The sequence below is a fragment of the Triturus cristatus genome, chromosome 8 (genome assembly GCF_964204655.1).
Source record: "Triturus cristatus chromosome 8, aTriCri1.1, whole genome shotgun sequence".
In the NCBI taxonomy this organism is placed as follows: Eukaryota; Metazoa; Chordata; class Amphibia; order Caudata; family Salamandridae; genus Triturus; species Triturus cristatus.
Window position 1 is genome coordinate 1,367,502,543 of NC_140591.1, and position 26,972 is coordinate 1,367,529,514.

Here is a 26,972-nt window from a genome sequence, read left to right on the forward strand (position 1 = left end):
ACTGACCACGTCCTCTCTTCCAGTCGCTCAGGAGATGCGGCCTCCAGAACTGGAGAAGAGGAGGACACAGGCGTGGTCTGTGCAGTGGTAACACAACCGCCCCCTTTCTGCAGACTATACTCTGCACACCAGTGTTGCACAGCCAATCAGCACATCATCATCAATTATACTACCCATGTTAAGTGTTTGATTTAGCTACAAGGTCCTCATTATTGTGGTGATCTTTAAAAGGTTGTGTTCCTTCCAGTGCTGGATGCCTCCTGAAATGTATGTGCCTTTAAGGAATGCCTTGCACCCGCCTCCTGCATCTACTCCTTAGACCCCCGAAGGCGCCTTGGGAGGCGCGCCCGCTTCACAAGCACTAATAATTATACATGGAGAAAAATCTCATTAACCGCCCAGTGACAAGAAACAGTGCTATGTAGAAAATAAACAGTCTTACCCCGTAATTAAACTAAATACTTAAGACATTCCGATCTGCATGGTGTCACTGCACTGTGCTGCCGTTGATGTGCACGTGGGAAGTTGTGAATGGCTGTAATTACCAAGTGAAAACAACTTCTGACAGTAAATATCTAAGCAATTCACACTCTCCCCTTGCACCCCTTCTCTGCGGCATTTCGTCTCTCCTGCAGACCCAGTGGCGTAACAATGGTCCCCGCCGGGCGTGGGGCCCTGAGCTCCAGGGGCCCCCCTCCGGCATTGTGCACGGGCGGTGGGTCCCTTCACTGGGAGATCCTGACTGGGTCCTGAGCGGGAGGGGCCGCCTCAGGGTACTTTGCAGGAGGGGCGGGGGGGGGGGGGGGAGGGGGGCACCACTGTGCTGACCTGTCCATTAATTTGAGCTAGTGGCGAGGAGGGGGTGGGACAAATGGGTACCGATGTCCCTCCTCCCTGGTGTAATGTAGGGACACTACACCTGGGACCACCATCCTATTCTCGCCCTATAGCAGATTATAGAGTGTGGCCGATTGGACCTTTCTGTGTTTAAAGACAAAAAGAGCTGTGGAAAATGTCCTATGCGGAGGGGGGCTAACACTTTTGACAATGCGTGCTTGCAACCCGTGTAAGGAGGGGGTGGAGGCGCCGGACACAAAATGTAGGACGGGTCCGACTATCGGGAGGTGGACCTTTGAGCCTCGGCTCCCCTCACTGTCGCCGAGGATGTCTTGCCTACTTTGTTTCCCTCTTATGCCTTGATCTTTGAAGTTTACGATAATTTTAAGATCACTGCACAAAGGAAGCCCACCTCGGTGCTGACACATCGCTTTAAAGAGAGCCTCTCTGCTTGCATTAAGCCAACAGAAAAACTGGTATTTAACCTGGTTTTTTTTTCCTTTAGATTTTATAGGCAAAGTCTAATAAGCTTATCACTGGAGAAGCATGTAAATGTGCAATTACAGAAAACGGGCAGTTCTCTTCTTATGTCATACCTCTACATCTTATGCAGCAAGTATGCATCCGATTAAAAGGGGTGACGTACCAGTCATTTTGTGGAAGAACTCTCTAGGAACATATGCGAATGGAAGACCGCATTTTATGAGTCTTCCTTGTAGTGGAGAAGCAACCGGTTACACCCCAGTCAACACCAGATCAGGAAATTGGGCCGCAACACATAGCGATGGATCATTTTCAAGGCAGCAGATTATAAATAGCATGGGCAAAACATGACTTTTTTCATAGGTCTGATGGTGGAATTATTCCACAGGCCGGATGGAACCGCGAGAGGCCCGTGACCAGCACAGAGACCAGACTGTGTGAGGTTGAAGGTGCTCTAGAGACAGCGTGTCTTCAGGAACTTTAATGCATCTTTCATTAAATCAACCTGGGTCAGCACCCCAGCTCTTTGAGGCCTCTCAGCAATGCCCTTTTCCTGTCACCTGACATTGCACCTTCAGTAATGATGAAGTTGACTAATGGCGCAATCTTATGATCATTCAGCTATAGTAGAAAATGGTTTCAGGATGTCCACCCAAAAATGCTCTGTGTCCATGGCAGAAATTCAGAAAGAATAATATAGGGCAAGGATCTCTTGACTTGGGTTTAATATTTGCTTCATTAATTTCTTCAAATCTTAACATACACCTGTTGTGATACTTGCAGGGAATAATTCAACAACGTTAAACCCTGACATCATCCAAACGTTTTTGTTTTATGGTCCAATGTGCACACAGGAAATGGAAGTTGTGTGTCAGCAGTGCAAGTGCTGCCCCTGCACCCCCCCCCCCAAAAAAAAAATAATTGTGAAGTCCAATGCACTATAGGAGGGAAGTATGCCACATAGCCAATAAGAAAATACCTTATTTAGAGTTTGATGGGTGGGGCACTGTCAAGACGAGGCAGATGTCCTGTGCGCTGTATTCAAAATGTCACTCGCTATAATGCACATGTAATAAGGTAAACAATACATCCATCACGTTTTTGACTGTGTACAATGCACTGCAATCTCAAAAGAAGACTCAGTCTGTCTTGAATTAGGTTTAAAATCAAGAAATAATGCACTATTATTTTTAGGTTTATTTATAAAAGGTATTTATTTCAAGTGCTCCTAATAAGCAGAAGCTTCTTGGCACTGAATGACAAGATAAAGAGAAGGGCTATTCAAGGTGTTTTAATTGGAAGACATATACATAGTATAGATGACAGGAAGGGAGCTCAAGGGATGGGTTCCTCAGACTCCAAAACTCCTTTCTTCATTGGTGACTCTTACAATGCTGTACCTTTACTAGCCGTGTTTTGTAACAGTTGTATTCTACACAGACCTGTTCCTTTATTCGTTAAAACTTTCTGTATAATGACCTGTCCTAACCATAAAACATTGTGAAATAGATAACCAATAGAAATGTGACAGAACTGGGGAGAGATACTGGCATTCCATGGTCTTGGCATATAATGTTGGAGACATAAGTGTAACTAACCCATTGCACAAATCCATTTCCCATGAGATCAAGGAGGCTTAGTTTTACCAAGGCTACCTGTTTTCCGTTTTTACAGATTTTTAGGGATAAATACAGACAGAAAACAATGCGTTTCAATATGTTTTCTGTCTGTATTTATTTTTAAAAGTGGATAAATACCGAAAATTGTGCTTCTTTTACGTGACTCTGACCGTTTCTTTCATGAATTGTAACCTAACAGCTGAACAGATCAACAACATGGGAAAATTTAAAAACAGGATGAAATTTCTTTAACCCCTTCGCTGCTAGGCCTTTTACCCCCACCCCCATGCTAAGCCTTTTTTTGGCTATTTGGGGTAGATTGCGCTTAGGCCCGTGTAACTTTTTGATATGCTATCCATGCCACATTTGCGTCCTTTTTTTCCCCAACATCATGGGGATTCAAAAGGTACCCAGGGTTTGTGGATTCCCCTGGAAGGGACCCAGAAATTAGCCAAAATACAGCATCATTTTCTTTTATTTTGGAAACATGGGAAAAAAAGGGCTACAGATGAAAGTGTCTGTTTATTCCCCTGCAAATAGTATCAAAAAAGGGGTTGTGATGCTGAAATCACCATCTTCCCAGCTTTCTGGGACAAGCAAGCTTTTGTCAGAAAACCAAAATATTTTTATACAGTTTTGGCATTTTTCTGGGACATAGCCTATTTTTGCAATTTTTTGTGCTTTCAACCTCTTTCCAGTTAATGGTAGAAATGGGTATAAAAGCAATAACTGATCCTGGAAAGCTATACATTTTAGAAAAGTAGACAAAATTCTGAATTCAGCAAGAATTGTGTAGATCCTTCAAGGTTTCTTTATAGAAACTAACCATTGAATATAAGAAAAATTGAAAATTAGTTGAAAAAACAGCCATTTGTGTTAACGTTTTAACCTGTAACTTCTCCTAATTATGACAGCTGTTTGAAAGCAATATACCGTTACATCCGCTGGAACTTTCTGGTTGTGGGGATATATAGGACTTGTAGGTTCACTAAGAACCCGACTAACTCAGAGCCAATAACTGAGCAGCGTCTTGCAATGGTTTTGTATTATTACCGGGTATATAGCACTTAATTTGGGAAAATATATACATGAAAAAAAAAAGAAAAAAAACCAAAATCGGTATGAAAGACACCTATGTTTTTCTGGAATTGGAACAAAATATAGAGTTTAGAAACAGTAGATATTTGCACATTTCCGAAACTGTGAGTACCCATACTTGCATGAGAATTATAAGTCAATTTTCAAAATGACTTCTTTTTTTAGGTCTCGCCTACGCAGCGCACACAAAAAGACCTTTTGCGATCGCTTTGGCTTTTCAGCCAAAAACGTGCACGCGTTCCATTGCCTTCAATGGCAACGAGTGCACGTCTGGAGATTCATTTGCGGGAGCGCGCGGCGCCATATGGTAGCAATTATCGCTCCTGGCGCTGCTCGCTCTCGCAAGTGAAACGCTTTCACTCGCCCCCTCCTCTCGCCCTTCCCCCAGCTGCCTCCTTTCAGGGCGAGGAACGCGCAACAAGAGGCTCGTAACAAAAGGTTGTTTTTCCACTCGTTTTGTTGAAGGGTGTACTATTTTACATAGTGGCACATTGGTCTGTGTAAGGGCTCTGAAACCGTGCAGCACTCTTATTAACAGAACTTCATGCGAGACTGGCCCTGTGAAACCTATGCCTGCAGCTGTCTGGTTTGGATTCCAGTTTCTTTTTGCCACCTCTTCCCACTGCTTGTAATTCAATTTGGTACCTTCTGGGTTTCCTCTAGAATGCCTTATGCTAATTGAGTGACAGCAGTACTACATACACAGTATTTGGCGGCTGGTTGAATTTCACCCCGGCAGGAAGGGCGGGGAAGTATGCGTGGAGAGCTCCGAGTAGAGGGCATGACTCAAAACTAGGCACGCCTCTCTGCAGCTTTTGGTGTGTATGTACATGTTATTAATTTATTTTTGTATTGCTACACGGCTAACTGGACTGATAAGAGCATGCTCATTTTGTATCGCTGTGCAGGCTCCCTTTAATACTATGGCGGAATTTCTTGTTGTTATTTTCTGTAAGTCGTGTTCCAGCCCCCAGTGCATATCTCCTAAAACCCAACTTACAGAAAACAACAAGCAGCAATTCTGCCATAGTAATAATTCAAAACGGGTGTTACTTCGCCTTCCCCCTACCAGCTTTGTTTGGTCTTTCCACCTTTTTGCTTCACCTAACCCTGCTTGCCCATGGTGTGTGGGTAGCATTTTGGAAACGGTAGGTTTAACTCTTGAATGGTTAGGTTGTTTCTGCATCCTCTATAAGTACGTACATTCCGTCAGGTTTGGGTGAAAATTAGTTACCCTTGCTTGCCCCTCTCTTGAGTCACACCTCTACAGCTGTTGACTTGACTGCCTCTTCCTGTCAGGAGTGACACAGGGAGAAAAACAAACATCGCACCTTCCAACATACAATATCGCCAACTATAAATGTGTCTTTTGTGTAATGTAACTGGTGCTCATGTAAAGCACTTCAATACCTTCTAGACGAGTTCATGCTATAAAAGTGCAAAAAACAAAAACCCAACCTCCTTCCTGTTGCTTCTGTCCCGCCGTTGTGTTCTAATGTAAATGGTGCAATAACTTCTTCCACTTTTGCAGGTAGGAGGATTTTGGGTCCTAATTGTAGAGAAACCGTTTCAGAGGTAGTTGCAAAGGTGTACTCAAAATAGGACTGCACGTCACGCAGCTTTGGAAAGTGTCTCTGGTAATTGCTAGATACAAACCAGGCAAAAAAGTGTGGCCCTTTTATCTGTCATTGGCTCTGTTATAAAAGCTCCACGGCTGACAATCCTTAATTGTGGTGTATATGAAGGGTGGTGTGAGTGGTAGGCGGGACAGCTGCATTTGTGGAATAAATGAATACGGGGGAGTTTCTTTAAAAATCTAAATTCCTTTACATCTGTAATCCTAATCTTAGCAGCAACAGGAGATCTCCGTGCTCGCTTCATTTGCAGCGAACACGCAGCTGGCTGCTGTGAGCAGTGTAATTGGAACAGTGTTTCTACTTGCCCGCCACACATTTCTATAATTGGCCAGTTAGCCACTACATAATCGCATTACAAAATAAAACAAGCATTTCAATGCAATAGGTCTCCCATTACTGGAAGTTTGAGCTATTGGTGTTGCATTATTATTAGCAATGCCAATTACTCAAACATTCATTAATGCAAGACCTTTTCAAGCACGGGCAAAGTCAATAGGTTTCGCATTTGGGACCTATTAGACTTGCCAATGGTTTTTAGCCATACTGTGCAGCATCTATGAAACTGTGCAGCATGGCTAAAGAAGAATTACAAAAAAAGCCTATGACGTGGCCACAAGTGTCATTTCTTAGGTATGCACACCGTGATGCAGGCAATTTTTTTATTTTTATTTATAGATTTGATTGGTAACTAAAAATAAACAAGCATTGGCATAGCCAATAGGTCTTGCCTTTGGGATCTTATAAGTGTTTAGCCATGCAACAGTTTCTGTTGTTGCACCAAGGATATTGTGCTGCATAACTAAATACTTATAAGGTCCCAAAAGCGAGACCTATTGGCTATGGCAATGCTTGTTACACATTGTCTTTCATTTGAAAGGCAGAAATGCATCGAAAGTCAATAGGTAATAACAGTTACTCTACAATTCTGTGTTACCCTAAGTCTCCCGATAAAAATGGTACCTCACTTGTAAGGGTTGGCCTAGTGCCCGCGACAGGAAACCACTCAAAACGCAATGTAGACAGGCTTTATTTTTACAGTAAAAACTGACCCCTTTTTTTTTTGAAGAGTGCCTAATTGTAGATTTTGAACCCTAGCTCTGCCGGCACCTAGGGAAACCTAGCACACCTATACATTTTTTAAAACTAGCAACCCAGGGGAATCCCGGATGGGGTGACATGACTGGCTCTCATCAGGTTCTATTCCCCAGAATCCCTTGCAAACCTAAACATTTGTTTAAAAAAACAAAAAAAGAAAAACATTTTCCTCACATTTCTGTGGTGGAAATTTCTGGATTCTGCGTGGATCCATAAAATTCCACCCACCCCGCGTTCCCTAAAGTCTTCCGAGAAAAATGGTACCTCACTTGTGTGGGTAGGCCTAGGGTACGTGACAGGAAACGGCCCAAAACGCAACGTGGACACACCACAAAAACAGACCCTTTTTTTGCAAAGTGCCTAGCTCTAGATTTTGAACCCTAACTCTGCTAGCATCTAAGGAAACCTAGCAAACCTATACATTTTTGAAAACTAGACACGCAGGGGAACCCAGGATGGGGTGACTTGACTGGTTCTCACAAGGTTCTGTTACCCAGAATCCCTTGCAAACCTATAAATGTGTCCAAAAAAACCCACAGTTTCCTCACATTTCTGTGGTGGAAAGTTCTGGAATCTGCGTGGATCCATAAAATTCCACCCACCCCACGTTCCCTAAAGTCTTCCGAGAAAAATGGTACCTCACTTGTGTGGTTAGGCCTAGGGCCCACGACAGGAAACGGCCCAAAACGCAACGTAGAGAGAAAACATTTTCATGGTGAAAACGGACCCTTTATTTGCAAAGTGGCTAGCTGTAGATTTTGAACCCTAGCTTTGCCGGCACCTAAGGAAACCTAGCAAACCTATACATTTTTGAAAACTAGACACCCAGCGGAATCCAGGATGGGGTGACTTGACTGTCTCTCACCAGTTTCAGTTACACAGAATCCCTTGCAAACCTCAAAATTTGTCAAAAAACCCACTTTTCCTCACACTTCTGTGGTGGAAAGTTCTGGAATCTGCGTGGATCCACAAAATTCCACCCACCCAGCGTTCCCCAAAGACTTCCGAGAAAAATGGTACCTCACTTGTGTGGGTAGGCCTAGTGCCCGCAACAGAAAACGGCCCAAAACGCAACGTGGACACACCACATTTTCACAGTGAAAACTGACCCTTTTTTTGCAAAGTGCCTAGCTGTAGATTTTAAACCCTAGCTTTGCCGACACCTAGGGAAACCTACCAAACCCACACATTTAAAAAAACTAGACACCCGGAGGGGATTCCAGGGAGGTATGGATTACATGGATCCTCCAACATTTTCTTACCCAGAATCCCCTGCAAACCTCCTATTTAGCTGGGGGGAAAAAAAAATCACTGTTTCCACACATTTTTGTGTGGGAAATTTGTGGCATCACTGGGCTGACACAAATTTCCTACCACCCAGCATTCCCCCAGGACTCCCGATAAAAATGGGGCCTCACTCGTGTGCGAGGCCCAAGTACCCGCGACAGGCAAGGGCCCAAAACGTATTGAGGTGACCTCAAAATTGCCTATCTCAAAACGACCTGGTTTTGCAAGGGGGGGGGGGGGGTCACCTGGGTTTTTGGCCCAGTGCTCGGGGGCCAGCTAGGGAATCTTACCAAACCCACACATTTCTGAAAACTAGACACCCGGGGGATTCCAGGGAGGTATGACTTGCGTGGATACCCCAATGGTTTCTTACCCAGAATCCCCAGCAAACCTCTAATTTAGCTGGAAAATTAAATCACTTTTTCCACATATTTTTGTGTGGAAAAGTTGTGGCATCACCAGGCTGACACAAATTTACGACTACCCAGTGTTACCCCAGGTCTCCCGATAAAAATGGTGCCTCACTCAGGCGGGAGGCCCAAGTACCCGCGACAGGCAGGGGCCCAAAACATTTTGTGATAGGCAATTTTGATGTCGCCTCAATACGTTTTGGGCCCTTGCCCGTCGCGGGTACTTGGGCCTCCCACATGAGAGAGGCACCATTTTTATCGGAAACCTGGGAGAACGCTGGGTGGTTGGAAATTTGTGTGAGCCCGGTGATGCCACAACTTTCCCACACAAAAATGTGTGGAAAAGGTGATTTGTTTCTGCTAAATTTGATGTTTGCAGGGGATTCTGGGTAAGAAAACGTTGGGGGATCCACACAAGTCATACCTCCCTGGAATCCTCCGGCTGCCTAGTTTTCAGAAATGTGTGGGTTTTGTAGGGTTCCTTAGGTGCTAGCTGCGCTAGGACCCAAAATCCAGAAGTGGGCACATTCCGCAAAAAAAGTCTGTGCCTAGTGGGCTTTCTGCCGCCCTGGGAGGGCGAAAATCAGGGGCTATTGCCCCGATGTGCCCCCAAGAGGGGCAGAAAGAGTGGCTATTTTGTTCAGGTGGGTGGGACATTGGGATGCCCATTCTGGGCAGCCCCCACCCCTACATACAAAAAAAGCCAGTATAATCGCTTCTGCCTCGTGGGCTCTTTGCCCCCGGGGGAAGATCAGAGGCTACTGCCCCTATCTGCCTCCTGAGGGGGGGTGGCAGAAAGACTGTGGCATTTCTTGTGGGGGTCGGGCATTGGCATGCCGATTCTGGGCAGCCCCTGCCCCAAACTGTGGAAAAATACAAATCCCTGGTGCCTAGTGGGCTTTCTGCCCCCCCGGGGGGACAGATAAGAGGCTATTGCCCCATCTGCCTTCCAGGAGGGGCAGAAAGACTGTAGCATTTTTTTCTTTTGAATGGGGGGTATTTGAATGCCCATTCTGGGCAGCCCCCACCCCTAAGTATATATATATAAAAAAATCCCTGGGGCCTAGTGGGCTTTCTGTCCCTCCCTGGGGTGCAGATCAGGGGCTTTTGCCCCCATATGCCTCCTGGGGAGGGCAGAAAGTCTTATTCTTACTTTGGGGGAAGGGTGGGGGCTTTGGCATGCCCATTCTAGGCAGCCCCCACCCCTGGTGCATAAAAAAAAATCCCTGGCATCAAGGTTGCTTTCTGCCCCCCCCCCCAGGGGGCAGATTGGGGGCTACTGCCCTCATCCACCCCCCAGGGAGGGCAGAAAAGCAGTAGATTTTGTATTTATTTTGGTGGGGGTATTTGCATGCCCATTCTGGGTAGCCCCCACCCCTACATATATATATAAATAAATCCCTGGCGCCAATTGGGCTTTCTGCCCCCCCGGGGGGCAGTTCAGGGGCTATTGCCCCATCTGCCTCCTGGGGGGGCAGAAAGTCTTATTCTTACTTTGGGGGTAGGGTGGGGGCTTTGGCATGCCCATTCTGGGCAGCCGCCACCCCTGGCACATAAAAAAAATCTCTGGCGTCTAGGGTGCTTTCTGCCCCCCCGGGGGCAGATTGGCGGCTACTGCCCCCATCTGCCCCCCAGGTGGACAGAAAGGCTGGAATTTTGTGGGGCGGAGGGGTGGGGGCATTGGCATGCCCATCTTTGGCAGTCCCCACCCCTAAATCAATCAAACAAAAAACCCTGGCATCTAGTGGGCTTTCTGCCCCCTGTGGGGGGCAGATTGCGGGTTATCGCGCCCATATGCACCCGGGGGGGGCAGAAAGACTGTTATTGTGCAGGGAGGGTTGGGGGCTTTGGCGTGCCCATAATTGGGCAGCTCCCACCCCTAATTTACATAATAAAATTAATCCCTGGTTTCTAGTGGGCTTTCTGCCCTTCGGGGGGCAGATTGGGGGCTACTGCCCCCATGGGGGCAGAAAGACTGGAAGTGGTGGGGGCATTGGCAAGCCCATCTTGGGCAGCCCCCACCCCTATATTAAATGTAAAAAAAAAACCCTGGTGTCTAGTGGGCTTTCTGCCCCCCCCAGGGAGGTAGATTGGGGGCTACTGCCCCCATCTGCCCTCTGGGGGGGGGGGCAGAAAGACTCTAATTGTGCAGGGGCAGCCCCCACCCCTAATTTTCATAGTAAAAAAATCCCTGGTTCTAGTGGGCTTTCTGCCCCTCCCCGGGAGGGCAGATTGGGGGCTGTAGCCCCCCATGGGGGGGGGGGCAGGAAGACTGAATTTTGCCCCAATAATATGGGGGGAGCATAGGCCCTTGCCCAAGGGGCCGCTCCCCCCTCCCTGGTATCTAGAGGGTGGGTCCCTGCTTGGGGATCGCCCCCCTGGGACGATCCCCAAGCAGTGATCCACTAGGGAGGGGTATCATTGGAAAGGGGAGATTCTCCCCTTTCCAACGATACCTCTTCCAAGTGTTTCGGTGCTCGGGGGGCTGAGATAGCCTCACGAGCCCTGAAACACTAAAACTGAAACCAAGTTTCAGTTTTGTTTTCAATCTAATGACGACAGCACGCCATGCGTGAGATCGTCATCGGATTGAAAACGAGTGAGGGGCCTCCCGAGTTTGGGGAAGCTCTTCCCACCTCCCGAGGCCCAAAAAAAAAAATGGAAATTCCTCTGCTGTTTGCAGCTGAGGGATTTCGTGCCTCTGTCCTCATGACGGAATGGTTCAGTCATGAGCACCTGTGCTCATGATGGAACCATTCCGTCATGAGCACCGAAAGGGTTAAATAATGGCATATATCAACTTACATTTGTGGTATAATGCTAATATTTAGTGGATATATTGTTACGTAATATTTGTCAGCTTAAATAGATAAATCCCGACAGATGTCAAAGTATGAGTGCTTGTCCTATCAGTTAAATAAATATGGAAATGTTCAGATTTACATCTTCATTTATACACAAAACACAAAATAAATATAGATAAATACAGACGGAAATGTTAAAAAAAATAAACACCATAAAACCAGGAGTCCTTATCATAACTAAAGGTGAGGATCTTAAAGTGGATACATAATTGAACAGGGAAGTGGTGAGTTTTTATTTTGAGTAGTGGACATATGATCCTGTTGGGTTAATTGGATTCAAAAAGGACTTGGACGTTTGAAAAGGATGTTTGATAGTTCATAGTAGTCTAAAAGGATTGGGAAGAGGAAAGAGAGAGGAAGGAGGGAACAAAAGATTACAGAGAACTGAATTTCTTTTTAACAAATAACTGGAACATGCATAGAGAAATACCAACACATCTAAATATGTAGTGATATGGATGTACACATTTATACACATAGCATAACGTTTTAGTACATTGAAACAGCAATACATGTACAATGTTTTTCCCCTCCCCTATATTAACGCATAGAGGTGTAAGTACATGGACACATGTTTAACAACAACCTCATCCCAATACCTCGGCATGCTTAATTTGCCATATCTAAATATGCACGCACTGTATATGTGTGCGGTCGCTGCTATGCAGTTAAAGTTAGGACCAAGTGACCATACGAAAAAAGTTTTTTGTTTTGAAAATAACTTTTGCACCGTTTGACAAATCTTAACAAAACTTTGCAAAAAAAAAGTTCATCCACCTCAGCTCCTTCCTTGAATGTTTTGGGATGATCTGTTAATTGGGGCTGAGAAGAAATGGGGGTCCCAAAATGCAATTTTCATGGGTTGTTTGGAATAGCACTACAGCCCAACTGAATTACACCAAATTTGGCAGACAGCTAGATCTTTAACCAGAAAGCGTGCTTTTTGAGAAATTAAGCTTCAACATGACTATATCATACTTTTGAATCTCTACAAAGCGCCATGAGACTTTCGGGTGATATGTTTGCGCTACACAAATATTCCTGATTTGATATCTGGACAGTTGGGGTCGCAAGACTCTTGTGGGAGTCCAACGTACATGCAACTTTAAATAATATACCTATCTGACAGTCTGAGTTCTGCGGGAGGTCATGCTTTGATTGGCTGGCAGCAACATTATGAGAATTGTTGCAGTCACCATTTCAGGACATGGGGACTCAGACTCTGTCCCTGAAAATTGAAAAATAAAATATGGAGTGGCATTGTGTGGTATGGAAGGTTGCTCAAGTTGCCACTGACTTGCCCGATAGCACTTCAAAGCCTCAGCAAGGCTAAAAAGTGCAATATAAATGCATCTATAATAGAATACAATATGCTACCAATTATCTCTAACTACAATCTATGTAAACATCTAATGTAGGGAAGAAGTATGAGGGACTGGGAGGTAAAGAATAAAGAGAATAAAACCTAGATCATAGGGGGCAGTGGATTTACAGTAGAAGGACACTAATCAAACTAAATAAATTGATACTTGGCCCATGCTCCGAACGGAAGAACAACAAGCATTTGCAATGCAATAGGTCTCGCATTTACGCGAGTTTGAGCTCTTGACATTGCAAATACCAATTCCTTTTATTTTTGTTTTAGTTTTTAAAACATAGATAGAAGGCATTGTCATTTACAATGCCACTAGCTTAAACTCGCGTAAATGCGAGACCTATTGCATTGAAAATGCTTGTTAAATATTCCAACCAAGCTTACCTCCCGTTTGGTTTAACACGTTGTCACTTTACCTAAGTTATAAGGTCATCTATTCCTTAATATGCAGAAAATGTTGGAATGTTTCCAATGCGCAAAATAACCTTTACAATTCTCCATGTTCTTGTTATATTTCCATTTGTGAAATCTAGCTTATCGCTGTTTGCATGGCAATCACAGGCAGGAGACTGCCTCAGAGTGCTAATAAAAGACGTGATCACAAAGTCCTAAGCTCCCTGCATGTACAGCTCAGCTCATGTCCCCAGAGTACTTTTTATTTTACAATTCCTCTGAAAATAAGAGCATTTTACATCACTCATCATTATTGATAATTACTTGATGAGTTTCAAACATAAAGCATAAGAGCATTGCTCAGCTTCATAAAAGGACATTTCCATTCATCGGCTTGCAATGCAATAGGTCTCGCATTTGCGAGAGTTTAAGCTATTGGCATTGTAAATAACAATGCCTTTTATTTGTTGGTTTTAAAAATAAATACATAAATAAAAGACATTGTCATTAACAATGCTAATAGCTGAAACTCTTGCAAATGCAAGACCTATTGCATTGCAAATGCTTGTTCTATTTGGCAGGAAAACAGTCAGATTTTAGAACTTTTCTTGAGCATTAAAGCCAGTGAAGGTGCAATAGAATCGGCTATATCGTGCAACACTTTAGTGGGGCAAGGGTCCGAAGGAGCTTCGTAGTTGAATATTTTTATACGTTTGATCATGCGTTCAGTGGAAATTGTAGGAAATTGAAGAGCTGGGCGGTTAGGATCTGAGGGAGTGGCAACTGGGACTGAGTGATCTGTCCCATTGATAACTTATGTAGGCCTGAATCTCCTAAAACCTCTAAGGGCAAGACCTCATTGTCGTTCTTGTAGGACCAAATGTTTTCTACATTACAGGTATTTGAAATTGTCACCTTCAACTTCTTAAATTGAGACAAGTCCAGTGGGGAGCTCCAAGATCCATCTAGGGGCTACTTCTCTCCTGATTCAACCCGACGCACCTTGGAGAAATATTGAATGGGTTACATACAACCACTGGCTCAAATTAAGCACTGCTTACAACAGGCTGTACCGTGGACCCTGGCGAAGATTTCAAAATTAAGGATGTGGAAAGAGACATATTTTTGGGAATTTGCAGTTATTTTAAGATAAGTCACGTTTACAGTCTAAGGCACAGGGAGGCAAAGAGGTGCTCCCTGAATCACACAAATCTTGGACAAATGTTGAAGCTGGGATTATTGTAAGTAGGAAAAACAAAGGGGATGATGGACGGAGTGTTGAACATTGCAAGCACTCACCCCCAGTCAACTGATGTGGGTTTAATTCATCATCCCCTTTGGTTTTGCATTATTGTAAGTAGGTCCAAATGCCCTAGGGTCAGCCATTAGTGTCTGCACTCTGCATTCTCAAACGTCATGGAGCAGCACACCCTCTCTTAAAATGTGCTGTAACTCGGTCCTCTTGCGGGTGTTAATCTCTGGCATCTGTCGCCTGACTGTATTTATTTTGCGCAACACGCTATAGTGTTGCCACATTTATTTGTAACCCTGTCTCCTGCCTGGAACGTTTCTTTTTTCGTCTCGCATTGAGAGTTTCTTATTGTTGATTTAATGGATGTCTGGTATGTGTTTATTGCCAGCGGTTTTTATTGTAGCATAAAAGGGCAGATATTTGGTCTGCGGTATTTGTATAGTTGAACAGCAACTGGACAGGCCTTTCTTGGCAGAGATTCCCTCAAATATGAGGGGGTGGGCGGGCCGTTGTCCCCCGGGGCACTATGTAGGTAAGATAGCAGTGGGTGAACTCCGGGTGCTACTCCTGTTCTAATAAGAATACCAGAAATTGTTGGTAGAGAAGACCAGCTTGGTGAGTTCGAAATATATTTAAAAGATTGAACAGATTCTTAAACAAACTATGCATCCTTAATTTGTGTTTGAATACATGACAGACACCTTTGCTTACCATTCGACAACATTCAAAAGCATGGCTCAGCGAGCCATAAATAGGTGGTCCTCGGCAGGTCACTGGGTTAATCCTGGCCCTTGCAGGCTCATCTTCCCAGGGTTATTATATTCGATAATACAGACACCAGTTACATACAGTGCTGCAAGCCGACGGAAGTGTAGAATGAACCGCTATGTTAAAACAAGTCAATATTTATTATTTGAGCACTTAAGTAGAGTAATTAGAATAGGGAGCAGCAGCCAGGATTATACATCAGGGACAGCTCGAAAGGACAACTTTCTCTCTGTCCTCGAGAAGAGAAGGGGCATGGTGACATATCAGCTGGGCCAGCCTCCTATTTGCATATTCTCGAGGGCTTTGTGTAAAAATAAAGTATTAGCCGCTGTTAAGACGTGCATTTTTAGCCGCTCCACGTGAATTCTAATGGCGCTGGAGGGCTTGGAAGAGGGAAGACCTCCTCGCGGTGAGAGCCAGGCGCTGGCGACGGCAGGGGAACAGATTGGGGGGAGAGGGGAGATGTGGACTGGGGCTGCCAGCGAAGGAAAGGGGTGAGGGCATCGGAGAGTGCCAGGGGTCGGCGCCAGGACAGAGCGTGTAAAAGAGCTCAGTGGACACCTCCGAGAGTTGCATTAAACTGTGGAAAGGGGTGAGGGCATTGGAGAGTGCCAGGGGTCGGCGCCAGGACAGAGCGTGTAAAAGAGCTCAGTGGACACCTCCGAGAGTTGCATTAAACTGTGGAAAGGGGTGAGGGCATTGGAGAGTGCCAGGGGTCGGCGCCAGGACAGAGCGTGTAAAATACCTCAGTGGACACCTCCGAGAGTTGCATTAAACTGTTAATTGAGAGCTGAGGGAGGGAGGGCGAGAGAGAGATAGAAAGGGGGAGGGAGATAGAGAGACTTGATGGAACGACGGAAGCGGGGAAAGCGCTGCTTTAAAAAAGCTGCAATAATAACATGCGCTCCCATTACATAAAGTTGTCTCCAATCCGTGAAATAACCGCAGTGTAACATAGCGTCGTGCTTAATATCAGTGCCTGCAAAGTAGCTTAATCCCATGTTATCCAAAGCGGTGAAAGTGAAAGCAATGGAGCAGAGCATCAAAGGGCTGGATGAGAAGGGAGGGGGGAATGCAAGGGTCAAAGAGGCAGGGAGAGCGACGTAAAGCCATATGGCTGCTTTGCGCGCGTGCACGCCTCGTGCACTGTAGCTCTATGCCGGGGAAGCACTTTCAAAAATCCACTTACAAAATATCTCAAAGAGACAGCTTTCGCTGTCTCAGCGAGACCTAAAAAGAGACAGCTTTCGCTGTCTCAGCGAGACCTAAAAAGTGGTATCAGTGAGCTCTGCCAATTAGAAGGCACCAAATAGAGTGAAAATGAAGCCAATGATTGGTTAGCAATTGGCGGGCTCCAAGTCCCTTATAATAAACCATACTCCTCGCAAAGCGATAGCACATGCGCTGTGGCAGGGGGGACCTAAAAGGTAGCCTAGGTCCAAAAATGCGAGCAGTGGAAGGACATTTACTGGACAAGGAAGCAGAACTTGGGGAGGGATAATACGTGAAGAAGTCAATCTGGCACATGATGACAATGAGAAGCAGGGGAAATGAGATTGACGATAAAGCCAACCAATAGTAAGCAAGCTCTACGCCCTCCCCATAAACTCAGAAAATGTCTCCCATGCAAGCGCGGTCTCATGTGAGACCTAAAAAGGAGAGGGATACAGATAATGTATGGTCATGAACGAGAGAAGGCAAAACCGCAGCTGTATCCTTTTTGGGAGAGCCCTCCTCACTTTTGTCACAAATAAAGATCTCCCTAGAAAGCCTTCCAACTATCTGTCCAAGGTCACAAAATTGCAGGGACTATGTGGGGTAGAGAATCTGTACCATGTTTATATTGTATTCTTGTCACCAGATAAAACCCACAGCTGGCAGAACCTTCTGGGGCATCACACTAGTTGATGGCCATAAAATAGTACCTCCAAGTTCGAAGAAACCTAAAGCCTTCTTCCACATCTTGAGTATACCCATCACCCATGTCTAAATCACAATGACGGAATTCCGCAGAGTTACATAAAAAGTCTGCAAGATTCCACAGAGTTCAGTGAGCAGACAGAATTTCTGCACGTTGAGCTGATCATGCTGATGTTAAACACTGGGAACTTGTTGTGCACTGTAAAATCAGCGAGAACTGCATAATGTGGCGCACCAGAGGGTGCTACTTTTTTCCTCCACTTGAGTAAAATTTTCTACTCGAGCTGCAGCTTTCTTTGTGGAAATGGTAGCAACCTGCCATGATTGCCCGCATTCAGAAACCTCACTGGAATGCGTTCTAGCACCAGAAAAATCGCACCATAGGGACTCAAATTTTTGCTTGCACCCACCAACAGGGGGGAAAAAGTGGAACACGAAGTGGGCAAAACTCTGCCGTGGAGAGGGGTTTAGCCCACCCTCCTACTTCTGACCATCATCACCAAGTTTCAAGCATTGACAATTTTGCAAGATGCCCATAGGTGGATAAGATACAATTGAAGGGGTACGGATTATGCCTTGAGCCAAAATCAAATCATTTACACAAGACATTCCAAAAGTACTGGGAAAAGTGGAAGCAGCCCCCTCCACAACTCAGGACTTACCGCACAAGCTCAAATTTGCTATTTCAATAATTGTCATTAGCAGTGTACTTGCTAAGGTGTTGCCCCATGCAACACTTTGGTGGCTGAAGGACATTACGTTGTGAGACTGAATGCTAATATTAAACATAATTTCCAAATGTGGCTGCAGTTCCTTTAACAGTTTATTGTGTATCAAATTTGGCATGCACCTGGGATACCAAGATTTCAGCTTCTATACCCGGATAAGTAAGAATGATGGCTTTGGGCATGATCTTGATGAAGAAAGGTTCGCAAGTGTGATCAAAAACGTGCCACAAGCACGGTTTGATTATGGAGATCGCTGTATGGGAATGGTTTCCAATTGTGTTGCTGCAATTTTTGCGTCATGTTTTTGGTTGTCGGGAGGAAGGTGATATTTTGGTCTGTAAACATGGTGGAGAGCATCTAAGCCAACTTTACAAGCATCCCTGTGGGTTTGAAACAGCTTACACACTTGGAAAAATAGGTATTTGCAGGAATCTTGAATTTAGAGCATGACATGCTGCTGGAATAAAAATTAATTTGTAATGATATTGCAGCTGAAACACCACCTTTAATAGTGATCGAGGTTCCAGGCACCCCGCCACACACAGGGATGCTGCCTTGTCAGAGTGGTGGTGTCTACTACAGTGGGCATTAGCAGAGTTCTTGCTCGATCTAGGAACGGGGTGTGATATCAAAGCAATGAAAGGTACTTTCCAAAGGAGAGCTCCAAGGCAGCCAGAGTACTGGAAATGAGTGTGCAAAATGTGTTGGAGTGGACAATTAACATAGGCAAGAGTGACTTTTGGATTAACAGGCTCTTTGCAGCAATTTCATAATATTCGACGGTGGATATAGGAAAGACTTGACAATGTCTGTGCCTCAGAGGGCAACTTTTAAAGGGTAGATGAAACGAAGAACACAGGACTCACCGGTGACTATACTGAAGACAGCATTAGATGGCCACAGCAAAGTGTGTGATTCGCTGTTTAAATAACACCGCTTCCACAGTGGGACTTTTAACCACCTTGAGATCTTCTTGCTCTAAGAATGTTCTAGGTGGGTTTGGTTTGACTATAGGGAAAGGGGACATTCTTGGAGAACAGTTTCTTGCTTTGTTGCTGAGTCAGTTGGGTTCTGCCAATGAATGGGTTGGTGGGGTTGAGAGGATGGGTAAAAGGTGCTCCAAAGTTCACAGTCCATGTGTGGAGCAGCCTACATAAGTCTGGTCCTATCGGACAGGCATCACCGAAGGCTTCTCTTCCTACAATTGAAGTAGAAGTGAGCAAAAGAATTCTCAGAGGTTCAAGTGCAGATTCACTCTGCAAAGAAAGATAATCACTAGGTCCACAGTGAAGGAAACACCTAATGTAAGCTTGCACATCCACTCTCTTTAGGGATACCAGATGGCTCCAAGTTATCAAAGATACCAGGTGCCAGTCCTGGTCTTTCATTTTGCAGCATAATGCACTATTGGAGTTGTTATCCCGACTCGCCTCAATTGACCCACAATGGAATGAACTTTCAGGATTACACTGGCTTGGAAAGGCATGCCTGGCCAAGAATAAAGTGTCCCTGGTGAAATTGAGAATCCTTATAACCTGATCTGCTTTCTGTTCCTTTAACTCCTAGTACATGTATTTAAATCTATGCATCATCTTTGTTCCTGCACTGCTGTATATTCTACCAATAGTAGCCACTCATATGTTACACACTCCAGACATTAACTTCTGTGGGATTTTCACTGTTATGCCCGTTTTAGGCTTGTTGCTTGTGGTAATGCTTGAATTATCTTAACCACGCATGTTTAACTGTTCAACGGGACAAAAACAGTGAAACCCTAATCACAAACATCTGAACAACTACAAAAATCCTGAAACCTCACACAACACTGCCCTGGAGTTACAACACGTCCCCAAACACTTTACACGACAAAGAGCACCTCTTAAAAACAAACATTGTGAGAAAAACGATTCAAGGGTTTTTACATTATTATTTTCAAGGACGTAATTTGTCAAGTTGACACGGGTGAAGTACCAAGTCAATGCACAAGTATTTCATCTAATTCGGGATTTTTCTTTCAGATCTGGTACTTGAAGTCGTACAATTTTGAACTTTAAAGAGAACTACATGAACCAGAATGCAAAGTTAAAAAGAAAAGGCATGTGGAGAAACTGTGGAAAATTGCATACTTTGACAACTGAGACATACGTGTATGTCTCGTTGTTGCCCTCATCTGGGGGTGGGGGCCATAACATATAAGGTAAAACGGAGGCACTCGTGAATTCATTTCACCATGGCAAGTTGCACCGTGCTAAGACAAGATAGTATTCATCTCGTCATATTTCTGATGAGCCAAGAAGCAGCTTAATGTCAGAGATGACCTCTGTTAGACAAAAAAATATTTCTCAGTGAACTGACACGAGCAGCACATGTGGCTCGGAATTTTGTTAGCCTTTATCGAATACAGTGTCCATCCACCCCATCCATCACCCCCCCCCCCCCCCCATATCATCAACTCCACCCTACCCCGCCCCCCCTCCCCCCAACTCTGCCATGGGCTTTCACTGAAGAGTTCTCTACTTAAGCAACAAAAAAGGTTTCCCCTCACTAACCTGTGAGGATGAACAGCAGCAAGAGCGCTGGAAGGAAGTCTCCTAGGCTGTTTGGTTTCGGTATGTCCATTCAAGGTGGGGGGCACGTCCCGTTCACCCCCGCTGGAGCCGGTTTTGCCAGCGAGGTGAGAGAGCGTCTAGCCGCACACGTGCACGAGACGGACAGCTGGAGCGACTTCCGATGCTAAACTCTTGTCAAAGGGTGGCTCGTGGCGGCAAGGGACCCATCACCAACTTCCACAGCGTCGGTCTTCTCAGTTCACCCCTGAAACTGTGCATGCATCGCAGCTGTCCCCCACGAGACCAACAAAGCGCCAACTAATGTTTTCTAAACTCTTGAGACATAAAAGCGCCTCTGCCTTTGTCTGAGAGCACGCCGGGCCGGCTCCTTTCCTCTGCTTTCCAGCTGCTGTTCCCGGTGCCTGCTTCTCAAATTTCAACCTCCTGGGTGGCACTGGGAATCTTAAAGAGGCAGATACCCTTTGCTCGTGGTTTTAGCCAAACTCAGATTTGGGAGGCCTTGTTTACCCTGACTGATTGCATCTTGATTGCTTTTTCATATCAAATGCAAGTGATCAACCAAAGTGCTTTAATTCAGAGTAATTAAAACTGTGATGAATAACTCACATACTTGGTTCTTGGAGCAAATAAACCTCAAGTATTTCAAAAATCTTCATGCCTTTCTTTCATTTTAGCGTTGATGGTTTGGCAATCATAATTAACGGATTTCCAATATATTGGTACCACCTCCAGCATGCCGCGGATATTTCTACAGCATCTTACACCCCTGGGGCTTGGAGATATAGTTTTCAATTCACAGTAAGGCCTACAAATCCCAGCATGCACATTTTTGTCGGCCTGATAGCCGGAAAAGACAGAAATAGTCACGCGAGACGGTTGTGTGCACATTGTATGTTTAAATGAAATCCCCATACTAAACATTCAAGTGTTACTGCCTGCTGTTTTTCATATATTCATTGTATTTTTAGCTCACCGATAGAGATGCGCAAGAAACCTATAACTTACTAAAGGTAAAGCGAGCGAGATATAAAGGCAGGGCTCGCGGGTTTAGGAGGTGCATGCATGAGCAGGTTTTTTTTTAATTTACATTCTAAAATTGGTAGCTCTGATACTACTGCCATTACACAACTCCAGTTCCAGAATGTAAAGAGAAAAGCTCAACCGGACAAGCTTCTCTCGCAAGGGCCTAGACAACTCGAGAGCTCTCATAAAGGTTAGATATTACAACTGTGGCCGCCATCTCACTCCATGTCATCAGCACCTACAGTTACTGAATGTACTAACACTTTAATAATAGCCATTTGATTGCTAAGGATTAGTAACACTGCAATGTGCTTCCATTTTGATTCCTAGCTTACCTTGCCTGACCCTGGGTCTTAGCTGAGTGTTTCACATTTTAAGTTTGCCAGATAAATTTCTCCTGTAGGTGTGTAATCGGGCTCCTTGTGAACTAGAGAGAGGTTTATTGTTATTTATTAGTCTTATAGTGAGGCCTGAGTAGAGAAAGCTGGCAGCCGACAAGAAAGGGTGGCTGTGAAAGGAGCCTTCTATACCTGGGGTGCTAGGAAGATGCAGATGTGTTTATTTTTATTTAATGCGATTTTATATAGTGCGAACATTACCCGAAGGTGTCAGAGCGCTTTACAAAAGAACCAGTTGCGTTACATAAGGACTTTGGATTATATGAGTTACATAAGAGATGTAAAACAAGAAAGAAATTGCAAATGTACAAGTGGAGCGAAAGGAGGGAAAAATTGCAAATGTACAGGTTGTAAAGTCACTCAAGGAAGAGATACAAACAGATAAACTCTAAAATCACATGTGAATGGTAGTAAGTACAAAGGTCTACTACGTATACTAGTGGTTAGAGCGATTTACACAAGGATTGTGTGAGACTGGGAATTTGGGCAATCTACCAGTTCTTGGAAAATCCTGCCACGGGATTGGACTTGGCAAGATATGGTTGTTCTGGAACCTTGTTCCATATCTAGATAAATCCAGGTCCTACTCTGACTTGGAAGAGGGCAGACCTTTCTGTTGTGAGAGGGAACCTTTAGGCTAGATACTCTTTCGTTTCCTGTGAACCCCTACTGAGGTTCACTGGATGCTGACACTGTTTTGATACTTTGCATTCGTTACATATTGTTTGTTACTGTTCTGTACTTTATAATACTTAGATTTCAAATAATTGTGCACCTAAATACTATGGCTTCATTAGCATACTTTTTGAACCATTGTCTAATTTTCTGATTGAAAATTGACTAAAAATCTGAAAAATAAACCATTATGGTTGAACTACCATGCTCTCTGTAGTCATTGTGAAGCACTTTGCTTTCACTGTATTTGAAATGTAGTCCTGATGTTGGCTCCCTCTCAATGCTTCAAGTTGACAACCAAAGGTCCATACGACCAGCGGGGGATTCTGTATGATGACTTTACTAAGTGTCTGTGGTTCAAATACCCCCGCTCTATCACTGGCCTTTACGTACAGATAACTGTTAACAGGTGAGGCAGTCCAATAAGTGCAATGGATGCAAACTCAGGACGGGAGACAGCGTGTCCTGATGATGTGGAGGTGGGTAATAATAATAATTTCTTGTATTTTATACAGTGCTTCAGACAGGACTTCTGCCATCTGTAAGCGCTGAAAATACCATATGTTGGTATTTGGCTATCCCTATGTAGCCCTCGGGTAATCATCTGTGCACAGAAAAAGCCTGGACTGAAGCAGCTAGGCACGCATACCTGGGAATCTTGCAAAATGTGATTGATCAGAAGTCAACCATACTATTCTTTCTGCAACAGATGAGCTTTCCCAACAAGTTAGATACCTTCAAGCTAAGTGAATAAAAAACTAACATCCTTTGTAGACTCTCACATTGGAAACAGCTCTTTCTCCATGAATCTGAGTTGTTTTTGATTCTGCTGCACTTTTATTTTGTTTTATTTTTTTTCTAGCTGTTAACTAGCCCTAAGTAATAAGTTGACTTTCAGTCAGCCCTGTTCATTTATCCGACAACTCACATTGTGCTGGGAGTGAGGTGAAAAAGATGGCGTCTTAGCATTTGTAAATGTAGTTTAGAGTATTTGTAAAGTGTACTCCTAGCCAGGATGCAAAGTAGCACTTTGTGAGGTTCATAATTATCTATATTACTGAGAAATCGTGAGTGGAATAGGGTTCTGGCTCAACCCCATTTCCATCAAAGTCCAAAATTGCGAACACCAGCCGGCAGCACTCTCGAGTTTCCCAGGTCCAGGCATGAGTAGGTCATTCAGTCCAGGTTGTTACCTTGCATTATGGGACCTGAAATCCTGAGTATAAAATGGCATAATCAGAAATACGAATCTCAGAGTACAGATGAAGAAAACCTGGACCCTGTGAGCTGCATACGCAAGCATCCGGGAAACTTGAGAGCTCAGAGCCTGAGAAGCCTAGGCTGATAAAACTCACTTTTGGTGAATTTGTAAAATGGGGAAAAACTAATTATTTGAACAATTTGAGAAAAATGAGACAAGAAAATGGCACAAGAAACATATACTTAAACAATGTCAGGAGTAATGGCCAGAGGGTTAAGAAGCACCTGGGCTTAGAGGAGTGTAGAGGAGATGGAGTATAGGGAGTGGCAGCCGCCACAAACAAAGGGTAATGGGGCGGTGGGAGGGAATGCAGGAGGGGGTGCATGCGGGGTGTTAGTAATAATATACATAACAAAAATAACTTACCTGAAGCCGCCGGCTGCTTCCCTCAATGCCTCGCGTTGCTCCTCCAGTCCTCTTCCTGGTCCCAGTAGCCCCTCGGACAGGCCGCCATTCAATCCCCATGCTGCGAAAGCAGCACAGGGATTGGCCTGAGCGGGCTGAAAAGACGCTCCGCTCAGGACCAGTAGTCTGTGGGGGTTTCTCCAGCCTGGCTGTTCAATGAAACTGGGCTCGAAAAACATAAGTGCGTATGTGTGCTTGGCCGGCCTGAGATGGCCGGCTAAACACATATGCGCACATAGCACTCCTCCTCCCATGCCCCGCCCTGAACCTCCCTGTACAGGCTGGCTCAGAGCCGGAAAATGAAAATTAAATAATGCTAGAACATCATTTTATTTTTCATTTGCAGGCCCTGTGCCAGGCAGTGGAGCGATGGTCTTCTGCCATTGCAGAGGAGCTGCCGCTGGGTATAGGCATTGGTGTATGTAGTGTGAAATAGACATACGTAGAGTTACAAGGGTATTATCAGGAGAAGACAAGAATTAGTAGGGTATGGATATGGGTGACTTTATTGCCAGTGGTAACAAGGATTGGCAAAGCCTATGAAAATGCTATTGACTTTGGTAATGTTTTTTAGCCATGATGTACAGCACAATGGATGCTTTGCAGTGTGGCTTAAACTAATTGTATAAAGTGCTATGACACAGTCAGGGCTAAAACACTTAAAAAAAAAAAAGAGAATTAGCCTGGATGCATCACAGTCCATTTTTAGGGTTCGCCTGCACCGCTCTTGCGCTGTGTTTGCGAAATAAGTTGTATTTAATATATCTTAAAAGGGTCTTCCCTTTTTTATTGGGCCATGTGTTTGTCACTTTACTTTTCCTCCTTATCATTGGTTTTAGGCGTTCTATTTCCTGTTGTTCCACTTGTCTTCCTTTTATCAGTATCCTGAGGTCAAATTACTCATTAATTTGAACAATTTGAGAAAAATGGGACAAGAAAATGGATCAGAGCCTGACAAGCCTAGGCTGATAAAACTCACTTTTGGTGAATTTGTGTAATGGGGAAAAACTAATTATTTGAACAATTTGAGAAAAATGAGACAAGAAAATGGCACAAGAAACATATACTTAAACAATGGCAGGAGTAATGGCCAGAGGGTTAAGAAGCACTTGGGCTTAGAGGAGTGTAGAGGAGATGGAGTATAGGCAGTGGCAGCCGCCACAAACAAAGGGTAGTGGGGCGGTGGGAGGGAATGCAGGAGGGGGTGCATGCGGGGTGTTAGTAATAATATACATAACAAAAATAACTTACCTGAAGCCGCCGGCTGCTTACCTCAATGCCTCGCGTTGCTCCTCCAGTCCTCTTCCTGGTCCCAGTAGCCCCTCGGACAGGCTGCCATTCAATCCCCATGCTGCGAAAGCAGCACAGGGATTTGCCTGAGCGGGCTGAAAAGATACTCTGCTCAGGACAAGTAGTCTGTGGGGGTTTGATGGCCGGAAACCACTTTTTCCGATGCATTTGAAGGAAAGAGGTGTGGCGCCGCAGCCAGGGCGACTGACTCCGGAATCTGGGGATCAAGGTTCGATCCCCGGCGCCGGCGGCAGATTAGCCCAACATCATGTGACTCTGGGCAGTAGCTTGCTTAATCTTCCCGACGGCCCCCAGCGCCTAGAGACCCTTACGGGTGATTGTTTGTGCTTTACAAATGTGGATTATTAATTGAAGAATTACTTTCGTGGCAGCATGCATTTAATTAAAAAAAAAAACTTTTATTCAAATATTGCACAAACATTGCATTACAGATTGGCCCACAGAATCAAAGAGCAATGGAATTAGAATTACATGGTGGCTTGCATTACAGCTCATAGGTGCCGATTAGTACATTAGTGTTGGAAAACGAGGCAGCATCTGTGAGGTCTGCACAAATAACATGACTACATTTGTCCTTCACTGGGAACCAAACACCCAATTGCAGCGCCTGACTCTCAGAGGGTAGCGTTGCAGAGCAGTTTGAGGCTTACTCAAGGGAGGTGGTGTGGGCTAGTAATCGCCATTTGCAGGTGTGCAAAAATAACACTCAATAATTGATTGTCCAGTCTGTACTTTGCTTTATAAAAGTAAGAGTACATTTATTAAACACACACACTACTCAATACTATGCACCAATTTACAAATATACATATGCTGCTGGAATTACTTTGTGACATTGCAGAACATCTCCACCCCTCCCGCAGGCGGGTGGGATCTAGTACCACCACTCCCATGTATGCACATCAGCTTGCCCCCAATGCAATTAGTTGAACATAATCTCGGACGTGGGCCCTGCGCACTGGCACCATCCCAGTGGCGACCCACCCCATTACCTCAATAAGCATTAAAAATGGGTACACCTGCCTTGCTGACACATGACCCTTACTGAAAATCTCCTACTGACCATAAAGTATGCACCTCTATATCTTAAGGGCTAGCAGTCTGGGGTCTTCACCTAAGCGCAGCAGCAAAAATACATGCTTAAGCACACTTTATAATGACAGTACTCAGCACCTTTGTAGATCATTAGAATGTATTGCAATTACAGCCCTAAAGGCATCACAGATGAAATCACAGGATTACATGGACAGCCAGACACCCTAGCAGGGAAGTCTGGCCACATAACCCCACTTTGCTTATGACATCACCTTACACCAGTACTTTGAACAGGTGAACTTCAGTCCCTCTAAAAAATATATCCATTAGCAAATGAATGTCAGTGCAATTACACCTCTTCACCTCCAGAGGATGCCCTTCTCTAGGCCTCCACAACTCAGCCCTTCACTCCTTGCTGCAATTATCAAAACGCCGTCAGCTGAAGAACACATACTCCCAGCCCAGAAGATATTAAATGCTAGCTGAGCCCTGGAAGGGTTATTCCTTTTGAATCCCCAGGACACCTAG

At 44.7% G+C, this 26,972-nt stretch overlaps 1 protein-coding gene across 2 annotated transcripts in view; it reads right to left on the bottom strand.

Moving 5' to 3' along the window:
- The window catches only part of CYYR1 (cysteine and tyrosine rich 1), a 265,183-nt gene extending 244,326 nt beyond the window's left edge, over nucleotides 1-20,857 (bottom strand). The window contains exon 1 of one of the 2 annotated variants that reach the window (XM_085623080.1): nucleotides 20,316-20,857. In XM_085623080.1, coding sequence (XP_085479206.1) covers nucleotides 20,316-20,385 — 70 coding nt within the window. In that variant the 5' untranslated portion in view covers nucleotides 20,386-20,857. The remainder of the gene's footprint in view (nucleotides 1-20,315) is intronic. The other variant, XM_085623079.1, reaches the window with a different exon arrangement.
- Between the last annotated feature and the right edge of the window lie 6,115 nt (nucleotides 20,858-26,972).